The sequence below is a fragment of the Watersipora subatra genome, chromosome 7, assembly GCF_963576615.1.
Source record: "Watersipora subatra chromosome 7, tzWatSuba1.1, whole genome shotgun sequence".
Lineage (NCBI taxonomy): Eukaryota > Metazoa > Bryozoa > Gymnolaemata > Cheilostomatida > Watersiporidae > Watersipora > Watersipora subatra.
Genome location: NC_088714.1, coordinates 33,336,384 through 33,352,644, shown reverse-complemented (window position 1 = coordinate 33,352,644; position 16,261 = coordinate 33,336,384). Strand labels below are relative to the sequence as shown.

Genomic DNA, 16,261 nt, shown 5'->3' with positions numbered 1-16,261 from the left:
AACATTTCAAAATGTTTCTATAAAATAAATACATTGCAAACTGAAATTATTCTATATCTTAAGGTCTGCCAAAACTCAGCTGATTACAAAAAGCTTAAAAGCAGAAAACTACCAGTAAACAGGTATATCTGAAGAACTATTCTTCACATAGATGCCACAAATGTTTCACAACTGGTTGCCATTACAGATACCGTTTGTATAATCTATAACATGATATAATAATATAATTATTATATAATTTAAATATAGGCCCTAAATATTCAAGTTGTGAACAAAATTAATTCCAAAAGACTGACAGATCTTTATAATATCCTTGACTCTCCTGAAGCTATGCGCTAAACCTGGTGCTAAGGGAGTCCAGGCTAGGCAGTAGGTAGTTGAGAAGAATGTCCACTACGTCACTATATCCCTAAATACAAACACCACTCTTTACGCCAAAGGTGGCAACATAATCAGACCTGTTATTCACCATCCGGTGTACATCATTACTTCCATATCAGGTGATGTTATAAATAGATATACCTTTAGGCGGAAGACTACAATGGTCTAATTTTGAACTAGATGAAACAGAATTTCAGCCTACCGCTTTCCGCTTAATGGCAAGCATTTTTCAACACTGATGATATCAGCGTTTCCACACCATGGAGTGAGGACCGCAAGCGAATGTCGTAGAGCACTACTTGTAGGGCCAACTACCAAGTATCTATCTTCACTATTTGGGAGAATCTTGCATGACAAGAGCCACTAGTAAACTGTAAACCAGTCACATAGGACAGAGTTATTATTATTACTGGCTGATACAAGTTAGCGCATTACCTCCAGATGTAAATTAGCATTGTTATCTTTCATACTCCTTTTAAGCCTGGTTTCCATATCGATTGTGGAGACCCCGGCGGTTTCTTGTGCAGCAAAAGACTTGCGAGGCTAGGTGGCTTCTGTTCACATAAAGTTGCATCGCTAATAATCGCATGAAAAAATGTTCGCTCGCCATGCCATTTCGATAATGCTGACCTTCATATGTACAGTGCATTTCAGGAAGGTTTTGCCTGTGGCTCTTCGCGAAATTTGACAAGCGCTAAACTCTTGCGTTGACCGCCGGCGGTACTCGGCGCGTAGGTTCACATTTCACCGTTAATAGCCTGTGGTGCTGTCGCTTGCGGCGTATATGGGAACCAGGCTAAAGTGACTGCCAACTTTTCCTTGCAAGGCTGAGACAACCAGCAAAATATTGAGCGCGATCCACTGAAGAATGCAGGTGTTTACTCTGTCATGAGAGCTAGCGTATTCAGTAGGAGTGTTCGGCATTATGTCTGCCAGATTCTCATGATTAACTTATTGCTACTAAAGAGAGTTTAGAATTACATCCAAGAGTTTGATTTATAATAAACAAGTCAGTTGCTTTAAAATACTACAGCATAATACAGAATTAAAATTGAATTAAAAGTAAATTATTAGAAAACGTACAACAAAACAGTACAGCTTATGTTACAAGCAACATAATATACTGTAAATTTCTCAGTGTAAACTTCAAGGACAAAACTTCAAGGACAAAACTTCAAGGACAAAACTTCAAGGACAAAACTTCAAGGACAAAACTTCAAGGACAAACAAAGGTTCGACACCTGTGTGTTTGGCAGAGTAGGCCTAATCGTATTAGCGCACTTCGGAGTGTTTCTCATGTCATCCCTAGTATGCTTTGGCCTTTAGTCCCGAGTTTAAATTAAAACGGTATAGTGTCGAAAAACTGCCATATAACCTGAAGATAATAGCTATATAGCATTTATCTTGCTCAATTGCAGCAAACCACTCTTGGTTCGCCCATTTTGATCAGAGCCAGATGAATGACACGCACCAGCGACAGGCCAGTAAATATGCTTTACATGATGTGGAATTCAATCCTTGTAGAAAAAGTAATAGGCTGAGTGGATATTACAGTTTATAATAACTAAATGATGAGACATCCCACCTTCAATTCATATAGTCACAAGCCCGCGGCAGCTCCCACACTGACTGGTCAGTAGTTTAGGTCAACATTAAACAGGGGTCAACATTGAATAAGGGTCGACATTGATCAGGGGTCGGCATTGAACAGGGGTCGACATTGAATAGGGGTTGACATTGATCAGGTGTCGACATTGAACAGGGGTCGACATTGAACAGGGGTCGACATTGAACAGGGGACAACGTTGAACGGTGGACGACATTGAACAGGGGTCGACATTGAACAGGGGTCAACATTAAACAGGGGTCAACATTGAATAGGGAAAAAAGTATTGAACTTGGTTGGGGGACAATGCGCAACAAGTTTTCAAAATTATTAGAGTCTGTCGTGATTAATTTCACAATTTGACAGTGTATCAACTCCGACAATCAATATTGAGCCATCTCAAATCTCATACATCTTAAATGTCGAACAATTCAGAGTTTTCAGAAACAGTTTGAAACATTTTTTTTACTTCGGATACCAAACAAAAATGTGAACCTCAAACATACCTAGATAAGCAAGCTGAAGAAACTCAACGACATGGCTCAGTGGCCAACTGATAATCTCCCTCTCTATCTCTAGTATTCTTCTGTTGCGGACCGACTTGTTCATCTTGGTTTACAAAATACTGTCTAGACTCTAGATTTTTATGTTTGCATAGTGTATAGTGTATGTAATTAGTGATAAAGTAAGAATACATAAAGTTGCTATTGTTGCGTTACCTTAAGGACTGATTAACCAAAGTGTCGACTCGGTAATGCATAGATGTAGGAACATAACTTACTATAACTCAAATTAGGTCATGTTTAAATTGAATAGTATGACATATATTTGATAATTTTTATATTTTTTACTTTCTACTTTTAATTTTCATCTTTCTTTTCGTATTCACCAACAAAACAGCAATGACTTCTAGAAAGTTCTCATGTCATTTGTTTGAGCTGAGTCATTGTGTGAATCAGACATTTGTTCTATTTTATATCCTATGTAGATGAGACAACTCCTATTTTACAACAGCCATATGACTGCATAAACAATTATACATCTGAGCCTAATGACTCGCTTTACATTTAAAAAAAAACTCTGTTGTGAAATGAACACACATTTTTAGGCATAACTAGTGAATTTTTCATGTTAGAAATGCTTGTTAACCATTTGGAGCGGAAATTTAACTTGGCAATGTCTAAAAAGGTCTTCACGTCTTATAGCTTTCTATAGAATGTAGCTAAATCATGTTTTTTACCAATTCACACCAAACAAATAATTTCATTCAGCGCTTCTACTAGTGCAAATCAAAGACCTCCAACATTCATCAGAGTACAGCGCAACAAATGCGGAGAAATGATTGTCAATGAGGAGTATGCATTGCAATGGATGCCTGTCACGCAAGTCCAAAGAATTCCAAAGGGAACTCAAGCTTTAAGCCATTCTGTTGATGTGACATTTAACACTCTAATCAGGTGCTGTCACGTTGTCATGTAAACAGCTCGAGAAACAAGCAATATTCATTTCACCAACGGCTGGCGTCAACATTTAATTCAAACATCAATTCTAAAACATACGTTATTCCATCCGATTCACATACAGAGTTAGTTCATTATTCAATCAGTCAGCAGCGAGCATTGGCAGCAGAGCCAAAACTGTTACATAACAATTGATTAGACCTTGAATTAATACAGACTTGAGGCTACAAGTACTCTGTCTCACAGGACAGCCAAGGAGAGAGAGAGATATGTAGATAGAATGGTGATACCAAGATATCACTTGGCTAATGCTTTTGCAGGTGTCAAAAGCTAACATGTGACATTTTATCAGGGGCTGCCAGAGGGAAGTCGTTGTGACGCACATTACTGCGGAAGACCTACCTGTATAGCTGTTTCGTCATGTTGAGGTTGTGTTGTCCAACGGCCCTTAGTTCCTGTTGCTTCTGCTTCAACTCGGCCAGGATCTCATCGCCGTCCTCGCTGTCAATGGCATCCTCTGGTGACAATATGCCTGTGCATGGAAGGACATATCGGTAGTTTTATGACATGCATAACAAGTACCTGGACAAAAACTGCACAAGGTCACCGATGAGAGAAGACTGGTCGCTCTTCAAGTTACTGCAATCTTCTTGAATGTTTTTTAACAGCCCGAATGATACGAAGGTTCTATCGACTGCAACATTTTTGACACTTCTCATGTATGCACCAAAACTTACTACTATGATGCTCTCTTTAGACAAGGACATTAAAAAGTGGATCACCTTCTCTATGCATTACCATTCATAAAAACTTGCTGTATCGTAGATTAGCTGAAGTTCTCTATGGTAACATTTTTATGTGTAATTTAAATAAAATAGATGTAAAGGCATTGCGTATTCTAAGCTGACTACATAAAATATTATACGGTAATAAATTAACTCTTAACCTAAAATACACATTTCTTATGTAAGAACTGGCCCATTCCCAATTTGGCAATTCTTTTTACTGGATAATTATCTACTAGATCATTTTAACTTGGAAATTTTCTAATCCTTTCCTACACGCTCAGAGGTTTATTAAGCCTTATGCTTCATAGCTACAAGTTTCCTAAAAATTATATTTCACAGCTACAGATTTGTTAAACTTTATGTTTGATGTTTAAAGGTTTGCTAAGTCTAGTGATTCATGGTCACACGTTTGACATTTATTTGAATTTCAAAGGAGAAAGGGTGGGTCGTCACATTGTGGTAGTGAAAAAACACGAAACTGGATGGAGGAGCTGATTGGGAGGAAAACTCTAGATATGTTCTTATTAGTAAAGTAATTATTCCTGCAACTCGTGTTAGAGACTAGCGAACTCTAATACAGCGGTTGCCATAGCAACAATCAGGGTGACCTCGCTGTTTGTTTGTTCAGCGAAGCTCCACCCTACAAAACTGCTATGTTAGATTACAGTTCCCAGATGTAAGCCTACAAATCTCAAAACTGTTGTTATTAACTTTATATAAAACTGTTGTTATTAACTTTATATAAAACTGTTGTTATTAACTTTATATAAAACTGTTGTTATTAACTTTATATAAAACTGTTGTTATTAACTTTATATAAAACTGTTGTTATTAACTTTATATAAAACTGTTGTTATTAATTTTATATAAAATTGTTGTTATTAACTTTATATAAAACTGTTGTTATTAACTTTATATAAAACTGTTGTTATTAACTTTATATAAAACTGTTGTTATTAACTTTATATAAAACTGTTGTTATTAACTTTATATAAAACTGTTGTTATTAACTTTATATAAAACTGTTGTTATTAACTTTATATAAAACTGTTGTTATTAACTTTATATAAAACTGTTGTTATTAACTTTATATAAGATGTAATTGCTGGTGCTCATGGCAGGCTGGAGAAGTACAAAGAGGAACCACAAGCTATTACATAAATAATGAAAGCATCGAATATAAAAAAAACTTTTAAAAAAGCAATATCTGCAGGCAGTTACTTCTGAGGGAAAAACTTTCACATTTTTAAGCTGAGATTTCAGCAGTCTGATAGGCTAAGTTGTAAAGTTCTCCAAGTGTTTTTTTCACAAATGTTGGAAAAGAACATTCTGGAATGAAGAATTTAAATAAATCAGTGAAAAATGGAAAATTTAATACCACAAAATAATGGCTGGTAGTGCTGCTAGGGGGTTAGGATGCTGTAAAAATCCCACTAACTTCATGAAGGTTTCCATAACAATCAGACTGTCATTGTTGACATTGTATACTAAATGTTATTATATTCTTCCAAGCGGAAGATATTTGGGAGAAGATAATTTCCATTTCACATAAACTATACAATCATTTGAATTAGAGGGGTTGCATTACCAAGTTTTGGTTTACATAAAACTACTAAAAGACTTGAAAATTTATCTAATAAAGCACAATAATTCAAACATTCTATTGCTACCTTACGTTATCAATTTAAATTCTCAAAGCTTCTCAAGCAAGCCATGAAGTACAGCCAACAACGTTTACTGGTAACACTTGCGATACATAATAAGCACCAAGTTGTACCTTAAATACAAAAAAGCAAACTAGACATACCAAACAAGTGTGAAAGCGAGAAGAGAGTGTAGGTGGTTAGAAAGGCAAATCAGCCAAAATCAGATAGCCAGGGCATACCAAGCACTGCACTAATTCTATAATATTCCCCGGTGAATCAACTAGGAAACGAGGCTAAAAACAGTAGTCGCACCTTTGTTTGCCTAGTGAGAGCTTTCGCAACCGAATTCGTATCAGGAAATACAATTCCCTATAGGACCCAGAACAATGACAGGTCCTCAGGCTATAGGAGATGTTCAGCTCATGTATAACACTTATTTTTATGCATTTTATAGTTTAAATAAATACACATGACAGACAATGTATAAGGTTGTTCACTTTAGTATGCGAAGGCAAATCTAGATATTACTCACATTTAACTCCATTATAAATTTAGATATTGTGAGCAAGGTGAAATCTATAAAAACAATTACAAAACAAAATATTATGTTTTTCTCTGAAAATGTTGTTTTGGGGTTGAAACGATTTTGTAATAATATGGTGTGCATTTGTAGATCTGTGTGATGACAAGATATTAATTATAGGATGAACTATAGTAGATAATACTAAACGAGATAAGTGTGCTCTTGTACCAAACCAAAGTTGTTTAGTCTCATATTTCTAAGGGATCTCTATTGTCGGGCCTCTTCTCTATGTCGCTATTACTCCATTTAGAATGTCAGCAGAGCTCAAAACAGCCAAATATTTTTATATTAACCATGTTTAAAACGACAAGAATTCTCACTCTCAGGTGATACAAAAATCTGAAAAACTGTCTGATATTTTACTCTGTAGACATTCAGGCTGATACAGCAGAGTCAGCAACCCTAAAACATCGCTGTTAAGGCAGACTGACAGAAGCAAATCACCATTTTGATTTTGCATAAACTGAAGAATGAGAAACTTATTATTCCTTATAACTGCCTCTAATCTCCTATCACTCCTTATAACTGCCTCCAATCTCCTATCACTCCTTATAACTGCCTCCAATCTCCTATCACTCCTTATAACTGCCTCTAATCTCCTATCACTCCTTATAACTGCCTCCAATCTCCTGTCACTCCTTATAACTGCCTCCAATCTCCTATCACTCCTTATAACTGCCTCCAATCTCCTATCACTCCTTATAACTGCCTCCAATCTCCTATCACTCCTTATAACTGCCTCCAATCTCCTATCACTCCTTATAACTGCCTCCAATCTCCTATCACTCCTTATAACTGCCTCCTATCTCCTATCACTCCTTATAACTGCCTCCAATCTCCTATCACTCCTTATAACTGCCTCCAATCTCCTATCACTCCTTATAACTGCCTCCAATCTCCTATCACTCCTTATAACTGCCTCCAATCTCCTATCACTCCTTATAACTGCCTCCAATCTCCTGTCACTCCTTATAACTGCCTCCAATCTCCTATCACTCCTTATAACTGCCTCCAATCTCCTGTCACTCCTTATAACTGCCTCTAATCTCCTATCACTCCTTATAACTGCCTCCAATCTCCTGTCACTCCTTATAACTGCCTCCAATCTCCTATCGCTCCTTATAACTGCCTCTAATCTCTTATCACTCCTTATAACTGCCTCCAATCTCCTATCGCTCCTTATAACTGCCTCTAATCTCTTATCACTCCTTATAACTGCCTCCAATCTCCTATCGCTCCTTATAACTGCCTCTAATCTCTTATCACTCCTTATAACTGCCTCCAATCTCCTATCACTCCTTATAACTGCCTCCAATCTCCTATCACTCCTTATAACTGCCTCCAATCTCCTATCACTCCTTATAACTGCCTCCAATCTCCTATCACTCCTTATAACTGCCTCCAATCTCCTATCACTCCTTATAACTGCCTCCAATCTCCTGTCACTCCTTATAACTGCCTCTAATCTCCTATCACTCCTTATAACTACCTCCAATCTCCTATCACTCCTTATAACTGCCTCCAATCTCCTATCACTCCTTATAACTGCCTCCAATCTCCTATCACTCCTTATAACTGCCTCCAATCTCCTGTCACTCCTTATAACTGCCTCCAATCTCCTATCACTCCTTATAACTGCCTCCAATCTCCTGTCACTCCTTATAACTGCCTCTAATCTCCTATCACTCCTTATAACTGCCTCCAATCTCCTGTCACTCCTTATAACTGCCTCCAATCTCCTATCGCTCCTTATAACTGCCTCTAATCTCTTATCACTCCTTATAACTGCCTCCAATCTCCTATCGCTCCTTATAACTGCCTCTAATCTCTTATCACTCCTTATAACTGCCTCCAATCTCCTATCACTCCTTATAACTGCCTCCAATCTCCTATCACTCCTTATAACTGCCTCCAATCTCCTATCACTCCTTATAACTGCCTCCAATCTCCTATCACTCCTTATAACTGCCTCCAATCTCCTATCATTCCTTATAACTGCCTCCAATCTCCTGTCACTCCTTATAACTGCCTCTAATCTCCTATCACTCCTTATAACTACCTCCAATCTCCTATCACTCCTTATAACTGCCTCCAATCTCCTATCACTCCTTATAACTGCCTCCAATCTCCTATCACTCCTTATAACTGCCTCCAATCTCCTATCACTCCTTATAACTGCCTCCAATCTCCTATCACTCCTTATAACTGCCTCCAATCTCCTATCACTCCTTATAACTGCCTCCAATCTCCTATCACTCCTTATAACTGCCTCCAATCTCCTACCACTCCTTATAACTGCCTCCAATCTCCTGTCACTCCTTATAACTGCCTCCAATCTCTTATCACTCCTTATAACTGCCTCCAATCTCCTGTCACTCCTTATAACTGCCTCTAATCTCCTATCACTCCTTATAACTGCCTCCAATCTCCTGTCACTCCTTATAACTGCCTCTAATCTCCTATCATTCCTTATAACTGCCTCCAATCTCCTATCACTCCTTATAACTGCCTCCAATCTCCTATCACTCCTTATAACTGCCTCCAATCTCCTATCACTCCTTATAACTGCCTCCAATCTCCTATCACTCCTTATAACTGCCTCTAATCTCCTGTCACTCCTTATAACTGCCTCTAATCTCCTGTCACTCCTTATAACTGCCTCCAATCTCCTATCACTCATCAAACCAATAGCCAATAATGAATTTCTTAAAAGGAAGAGGTTTTAATAAAAAACCAAATTAGTCTGTAATATACCCAATTATTTAAAGCTAAGGGACAGTTTTGAGTCAAAAAGCTGTTTTTACACTTTTCTATGGACAAAGCTGTACTCAACATAGACAGTATTTTCGCATATATGACTAGCGATGTGTATGAAGAATAAGACACGAGCCTCGATCAAACAAAAACAACAACCATGATATATATCATCATCCCAGGTCTCTGATCCTATATAAAAACTAAAAGGCCCAAACAGTTGTTCAAATCTGTTCGTAATCAATGAGAAACTTTAATTTCTCTGAACTTCACAGCATAAAAATAAAATGTCGAAACGCAAGCCATCAGATATGCAAAGTCAATTTAGCAATAATTTGCTGCAAGTTTGAGGAAATAGAATTGTGTTGGAGATTTACACAAGAAATGACTTAAATGCAGCTGTATACAATATTACAACATTGCGCAATAATGGTGAGTTTGCTTAGAGTATCAGAAAGACAGTACAGTGGACCCCCGGGTTACGGCATCTCTGTCTTACGGTATTTTCGCTTTACGAGGTGGAACGCAGTTTTTCTGACCCTTGTTACAGCATTTTCTTCGCCATACGACATCAACAAAAATTTCTCTTGAAATTCAAATTTGGTAGTCGGTGTGCTGAAGACGTCGGAATAACAAAGATGCCGAGATGCTACTTGCCGAAATCCCTCCCGCAACGCCTGAAAGAGATACGGTGCTCACTCTCTTAGTTCAGCGTTCTTCATGTTTTGTAAAAACTTGATGTTGAGTGAGTGAAGGGATATTGAATTTAATGTGCATCTTAGTGTTTAATATAATATTTACTGTAAACTTTAAAATACTAAGGTTAATCTACTATTTTGTTGCTAATTTCTAATATGTAGTGTATATATAAAATTGTGATGTTTTTTTTACCAGGGGTGTTGGCATTAGATAATTACTATGGGACTCTATTATAATCCTCTATATGACATTTTCGTCTTCCGAATTAACCAGAATTAATTAATGTCGTATGGCGGGGACAAATGTACTTCTATTATCCTCTCATATCTATAAATCCTGCTGACCTTGCAGCATAAAACACTATTTATAGATTAGACAGCAGTTATGACTGCACGACTGAGTGTCTGCACAGCAGTGTGAGAGCAGAGGTGATAGATAAGTGAGACAGCGAGAGAGAGAGAGAGAAACGGGCAGCGACAGAGAGAAAATGGCAGCATAATAAAATCTAAACAATAATGATTCTACGTCAAGCAATAAATTTACGCAATCACCTACGCTGTGCCAGTCGGGTCTCATACGGCACCCCTATAAACATTAGCACTGATTGTATATCTCGCTCTAATCAATCGACTTAATATCTTCACAAGATGTATCAATCTTTTCAGTACTAAAAAAACAATGCCAAATTACGGAGAACAGGCAAATATCAATTAACAAAGTAAAGCTAAAAAAAATTCACGAATGTTAAGTAATACTCTATATCAAACAGCCTCCTTCAAAAGAAAGAACGCGACACATCAGAGGGAAGGACAGCCAAAGAGGAGAAATGCACCTAAGCAAAGGGTTCAAATACAGGGGCTGGAACATACGGATTAAACAAGAGGGTGACTGGCAATACAGCAAGATAGAATATAGAAGATTAAAAGGTCTACCTAGTTGCTCGAGCTCAGCTCGTATTCGCCGGTCCAGCTGCATGGCATTGGATATGTTTAGCTGTTTGGCAAGCATGCTCGGTGTCACCTGACTTATGCTTTCATCCATGGTTTTCATGCCTACAAAAATGCAGTCATGAGACTGATATGCTACACAATATATGGAACATGTCATGTGTTTGATAACTATGTCTCCTTGATGTGGTTAATCTGCAATTTGGGGTCATCCGCAAGATGAACAAGACATAAACCCGCAATTAAGGCGAGTTTTGTTACTCGCAAGCTTTTATCGAATGTTTCATGCTTGTGAAAGATGAAAAAGGCCCTTGTGAACAATGCTCAAGAAAATGCCGCGCAAGCTATTCCATTTTAAAATTTTAAACGTTTTCCACACTTCAGTCGGTCCTATTTCAAAGGTTCGCTGCTCAGGGAGACAGGAGTGCGTTGCTATGACCTCTGCCGTAGTTCCTTATCTTTCTTTAACAAAGCACCCACGTTGATCCACAACATGCGCATGGTTGCAAGAAAACACTTGTCACAAAGTAACTCAATGTGCGCACAACTCCCAATCTGTATTCGCACAATAGCAATATAGCAACTTTATTTATCATACAAAATGGAATGAATAGGAGCTAGCGGTGAGCTTGTAGAGAGCTTTTGACAACTTCAACTTATAAATTTTCCAACATTCATGTTTGGCAAAAGAGCATGCAAGCTGAACAAATATAATAATAGCAAAAATACAGCATGTTCATATTTAAAAGATATATTTGCAGCAATCGTTATTTCATCATAAAATGTACAGTAAATTCTGGCGTATATGTCAAAAATTTGACACCAGATTTCTAGCTTAAAAATCCATCCTCGACTTATATGGCAATTATATTTCATAACACGAATTCTAGTAAAATTCAATTTCAAAAAATCATTGCAAATCTAAATTACATGCTATGACATATAGGGATTTATTTATAACATAGTAAAATACTAGTAATCCTACTCAACACGAGATGGATCAAACACAAAGTCTCATTCTTCACCATTCAAATTGTTTTGTTCTATTGGCGAGGCGTGCCAATACGATGGTGAAGCATTGTTGTTTGTGCCTTGAGGTCTTCACTAGAACTGTCATCTCTCACTCTTTTGTTAATTGTTGTACGTATTGCCAATGGCACAAAAAACATGGGCATTTTGCTGATGGAGTTTTTGAATGCCATTTCTTCACTACGCATCACCCGCTTCTGATGCGGACTGAATTATTAGCGATAAAACAATTTGAGTCAGAGAAGAGGGTCGACTTACACGGCAGGTACATATCAAAACCAGAACTTTTAAACCAAACTTGAGACCTTGACTTGTATGCCGGGTCAACGTGAACACCGAAATTTACAGTAATTTCAGGTGAAGTTTTCATACACTCAGGGAAGAGCTTAGGTTAGCAAATATTTGAAAAATCTTTTCCTACTTTTACACATTTGTTAACCTGATTCGGTTGTTCATCTTTATGAATTCTTTCTTTTTAAAGTTATTGTTAGTAGTATAGGTGTGGCCTAGTGTTCTAGATTGCATAGGTGTGGCCTAGTGTTCTAGATTGTATAGGTGTGGCCTAGTGGTCTAGATTATATAGGTGTGGCCTAGTGTTCTAGATTGTATAGGTGTGGCCTAGTGTTCTAGATTGTATAGGTGTGGCCTAGTGGTCTAGATTGTATGGGTGTGGCCTAGTGGTCTAGATTGTATAGGTGTGGCCTAGTGTTCTAGATTGTATAGGTGTGGCCTAGTGTTCTAGATTGTATGGGTGTGGCCTAGTGTTCTAGATTGTATGGGTGTGGCCTAGTGGTCTAGATTGTATAGGTGTGGCCTAGTGGTCTAGATTGTATAGGTGTGGCCTAGTGGTCTAGATTGCATGGGTGTGGCCTAGTGGTCTAGATTGTATAGGTGTGGCCTAGTGGTCTAAATTGTATGGGTGTGGCCTAGTGTTCTAGATTGTATAGGTGTGGCCTAGTGTTCTAGATTGTATGGGTGTGGCCTAGTGGTCTAGATTGTATAGGTGTGGCCTAGTGGTCTAGATTGTATAGGTGTGGCCTAGTGGTCTAGATTGTATAGGTGTGGCCTAGTGGTCTAGATTGTATGGGTGTGGCCTAGTGGTCTAGATTGTATAGGTGTGGCCTAGTGGTCTAGATTGTATGGGTGTGGCCTAGTGTTCTAGATTGTATAGGTGTGGCCTAGTGGTCTAGATTGTATAGGTGTGGCCTAGTGTTCTAGATTGTATAGGTGTGGCCTAGTGGTCTAGATTGTATGGGTGTGGCCTAGTGGTCTAGATTGTATAGGTGTGGCCTAGTGGTCTAGATTGCCCACACACAGTTTCTCTTGTCTTAAATAATACCGACTTTAAAATAAGTTTCATTTTAGCGAACCGTCATGAATGGTTACTGCCGCATTCGAAGTTTTGAACAAAGACGAAAAGCTTTTGGAATCGTTGAAGTCTATAATTCCTATTGGTCATAGGATATTTGGAAGAACTCATTCTTCAACAGATAAACATGAGAAAATCTCTTTTGAAAAATCAAATCTTTGTAACTTTCTGAGTTCTAATGCATCAATGCATCGAAGGAAACCAGTAGTTACGTTTTATGTGAGACATAATTAGCAGCCGTAGGGTATGTTATGTATACATGATTACCATCGGTGTCCGTAGGTTCTGCGTCATCGACTGAACCCATAATGTTCTCCTCAAGAAGTGCAGCGACGAGTCTCTGAGTGAGTGGACCAAATGGAGATTCTTCCAAGTCATCCCTGCAAAGAGCCCAATCAAAAAGTTTCAATCAGAGAAAACCTCATATAAAGGACACTTTTTACTTTTTGCTGAATCACTGCAGAGAGTCTCAAATTGCCAATAGCCACATTCTGGACAGAACACTCTTCATCTAGCATCTCTAGTCTATTCTTAGATACAATTATTAGCATCTCTAGTCTATTCTTAGATACAATTATTAGCATCTCTAGTCTATTCTTAGATACAATTATTAGCATCTCTAGACTATTCTTAGATACAATTATTAGCATCTCTAGTCTATTCTTAGATACAATTATTAGCATCTCTAGTCTATTCTTAGATGCAATTATTAGCATCTCTAGTCTATTCTTAGATGCAATGATTAGAGGTACTACTCAATTTAAGACATTCACCCATCAGTTGGACTTGCGTTTCCAGCAGTTGATGCCTTGCTCGACATTTCTTCTACCGAAGAACAAGAAGTCTCACCAGTACTATCTAATCTTCTCTTCTGCCCAGCAACTAACATCTTCCGTTTTTCGTTAAACTTGGCGCCTGTCGAACATGACTAAAGTTACTCTCTATAGCCTAAAGAAGGTACTATCTGAAAATGAGCTGCAATTCAAAATCAGAAAACGGAATTGAAAAGATTTAAAAACATTCTTTATATTATTTAAATTTAATTATATATCGATGCAATAAAACAATAAATGGATGAGTAATGACACTTGCCGTCCTTCCTCTCTTGCTCTGAGTCTTCTGTCTGCCACTTGAGGGAAAAATGCTTGCCTAGGGAGGGTATCTTATAGCAGTCAACATCATCCTCGTGGGATTTCATCAGCTCTTCTAAAGACTACAAAAGATAATTGGTAATTGTCTACTCTCACCAGTTTCTAATAGGAAAGACAACTTTGAATTGACTGAAGTCAAGAGTGAAACCATTTTATAGTAGAATTATACAGAGATGTAGCTTCAAGTAATAAAATATTTATTTCGATGCAAACAAAAAAATTGTCGCCCCCACAAAAGCTGAATCTAGCTGTGGCAAGCACATATGACAATAATGTACCAGTGGTCATGTTTAAGACGATAATAAAGCAGTTGTTGCAAAAAAAAAACATGGATTGTAAGACACAAACTTCCTACCTTTGTATCATCAGGGCTAATATCGCTGCAGTACGGCTCAACTATTGCCCAAAATTTTTCTGGAGCATCGGATTTTGGCTGACGGCCCAGTGCCTCTGCAGCTGGTGGCTTGGTCTGAAGGCATAAAAATGACCTACTAAAGATATAATTGTACACTATAGTTGCTTGTCAATGCTTCTAGCGGATTCAACTTCCAATCAACTACATTACACCCTCAGGATACAAATCTGATCTGTTCCAGGGTTGGCATTGTACGGTGAGAAAATCGTATGTAGAGATATAGAAACTATAATAATTATATAATGCAAACATTCCCTGGTAAAAATCGTTAAAATTTTACATAAGTGCTGTACATATTAAAAATTAGTAACAAAACAGTATTTTAACCTTAGTAACTATAGTTACCTATAGTAACTTAAGTGTATTTAGTGTATTTAGTGAGTGTGATCGGCAATAAAATGAAACCTTACTATGTACGCGTATGCACAGTAAAAGTAGTACATACCGTAGGTAGTTCTTACCTTCAAGACAGGCTTACATATAACATAAACTTTGAATTCACCTCAAATAAGTTTAGCTTACTAAACACACACACTTAAAGCTAAGTTTTAGTATGTATTTTAAACCGTTTTACTGAATTTCAACTTTTTATCACTAAAATTTTATCACTTATCAGTTTTTGTCTGCGCTTTCACTATGACTTTTAGCGAGCCTGTTTAAAACCTTCTTCAACCTAAATCGGCAGGAAAGTCCGAACGATGCTGTTTTTGTAATGAAGTGGACTTGTGTTAGCAGGTTAGTGAAAGTTGTGTGACCTTCTGTTTAAAGAAATCGCAACTCCAACTTTGCTACTGGTTTTAAAGAGAAAATATTACTGTTTTACACACGAGAAATGCTGAACTGAAACAAATCGGTCATCATGCCTTTTTCAAGCGTTGTGAAAATATTTTCAGCGCTTAGCATTAGCGTCTTTGTTATTTTGTTGTACGTCATAAGCACACCCGCTGCCAAACTTGAACTCGGATGAAAATTTAGTTGAATTCGTATGGTGCAATAGGATTAGTATGGTGAAATAGGATTCGTATGGTGAAATAGGATTCGTATGGTGAAATAGGATTCGTATGGTGAAATAGGATTCGTTTGGTGAAATAGGATTCGTATAGTGAAATAGGATTCGTATGGTGAAATAGGATTAGTATGGTGAAATAGGATTCGTATGGTGAAATAGGATTCGTATGGTGAGGTGAAAAAATCATCATGTTCAACTTTGTAATTGAAAAATTGTACATCAGGGTAATCGTATCCTGAGGGTGCACTGTAATAGTGTAGAACAATAGTGTAGAGGGTGCACTGTAATAGTGTAGAACAATAGTGTAAAGGGTGCACTGTAATAGTGTAGAACAATAGTGTAGAGAGTGCACTGTAAAAGTGTAGAACAATAGTGTAGAGGGTGCACTGTAATAGTGTAGAACAATAGCGTAGAGGGTGCACTG

General features: G+C 37.6%; 1 protein-coding gene across 2 annotated transcripts in view; it reads right to left on the bottom strand.

Annotated features, from left to right (window-relative positions):
• Positions 1 to 16,261, bottom strand: part of LOC137399805 (transcriptional adapter 3-B-like) — a 34,615-nt gene that overhangs the window by 5,988 nt on the left and 12,366 nt on the right. The window contains exons 4-10 of one of the 2 annotated variants that reach the window (XM_068086033.1): positions 14,769 to 14,882; positions 14,355 to 14,475; positions 14,036 to 14,177; positions 13,530 to 13,642; positions 10,850 to 10,969; positions 10,473 to 10,502; positions 3,850 to 3,979 (exon numbers count right to left, since the gene is read on the bottom strand). In XM_068086033.1, coding sequence (XP_067942134.1) covers positions 3,850 to 3,979; positions 10,473 to 10,502; positions 10,850 to 10,969; positions 13,530 to 13,642; positions 14,036 to 14,177; positions 14,355 to 14,475; positions 14,769 to 14,882 — 770 coding nt within the window. The remainder of the gene's footprint in view (positions 1 to 3,849; positions 3,980 to 10,472; positions 10,503 to 10,849; positions 10,970 to 13,529; positions 13,643 to 14,035; positions 14,178 to 14,354; positions 14,476 to 14,768; positions 14,883 to 16,261) is intronic. The other variant, XM_068086034.1, reaches the window with a different exon arrangement.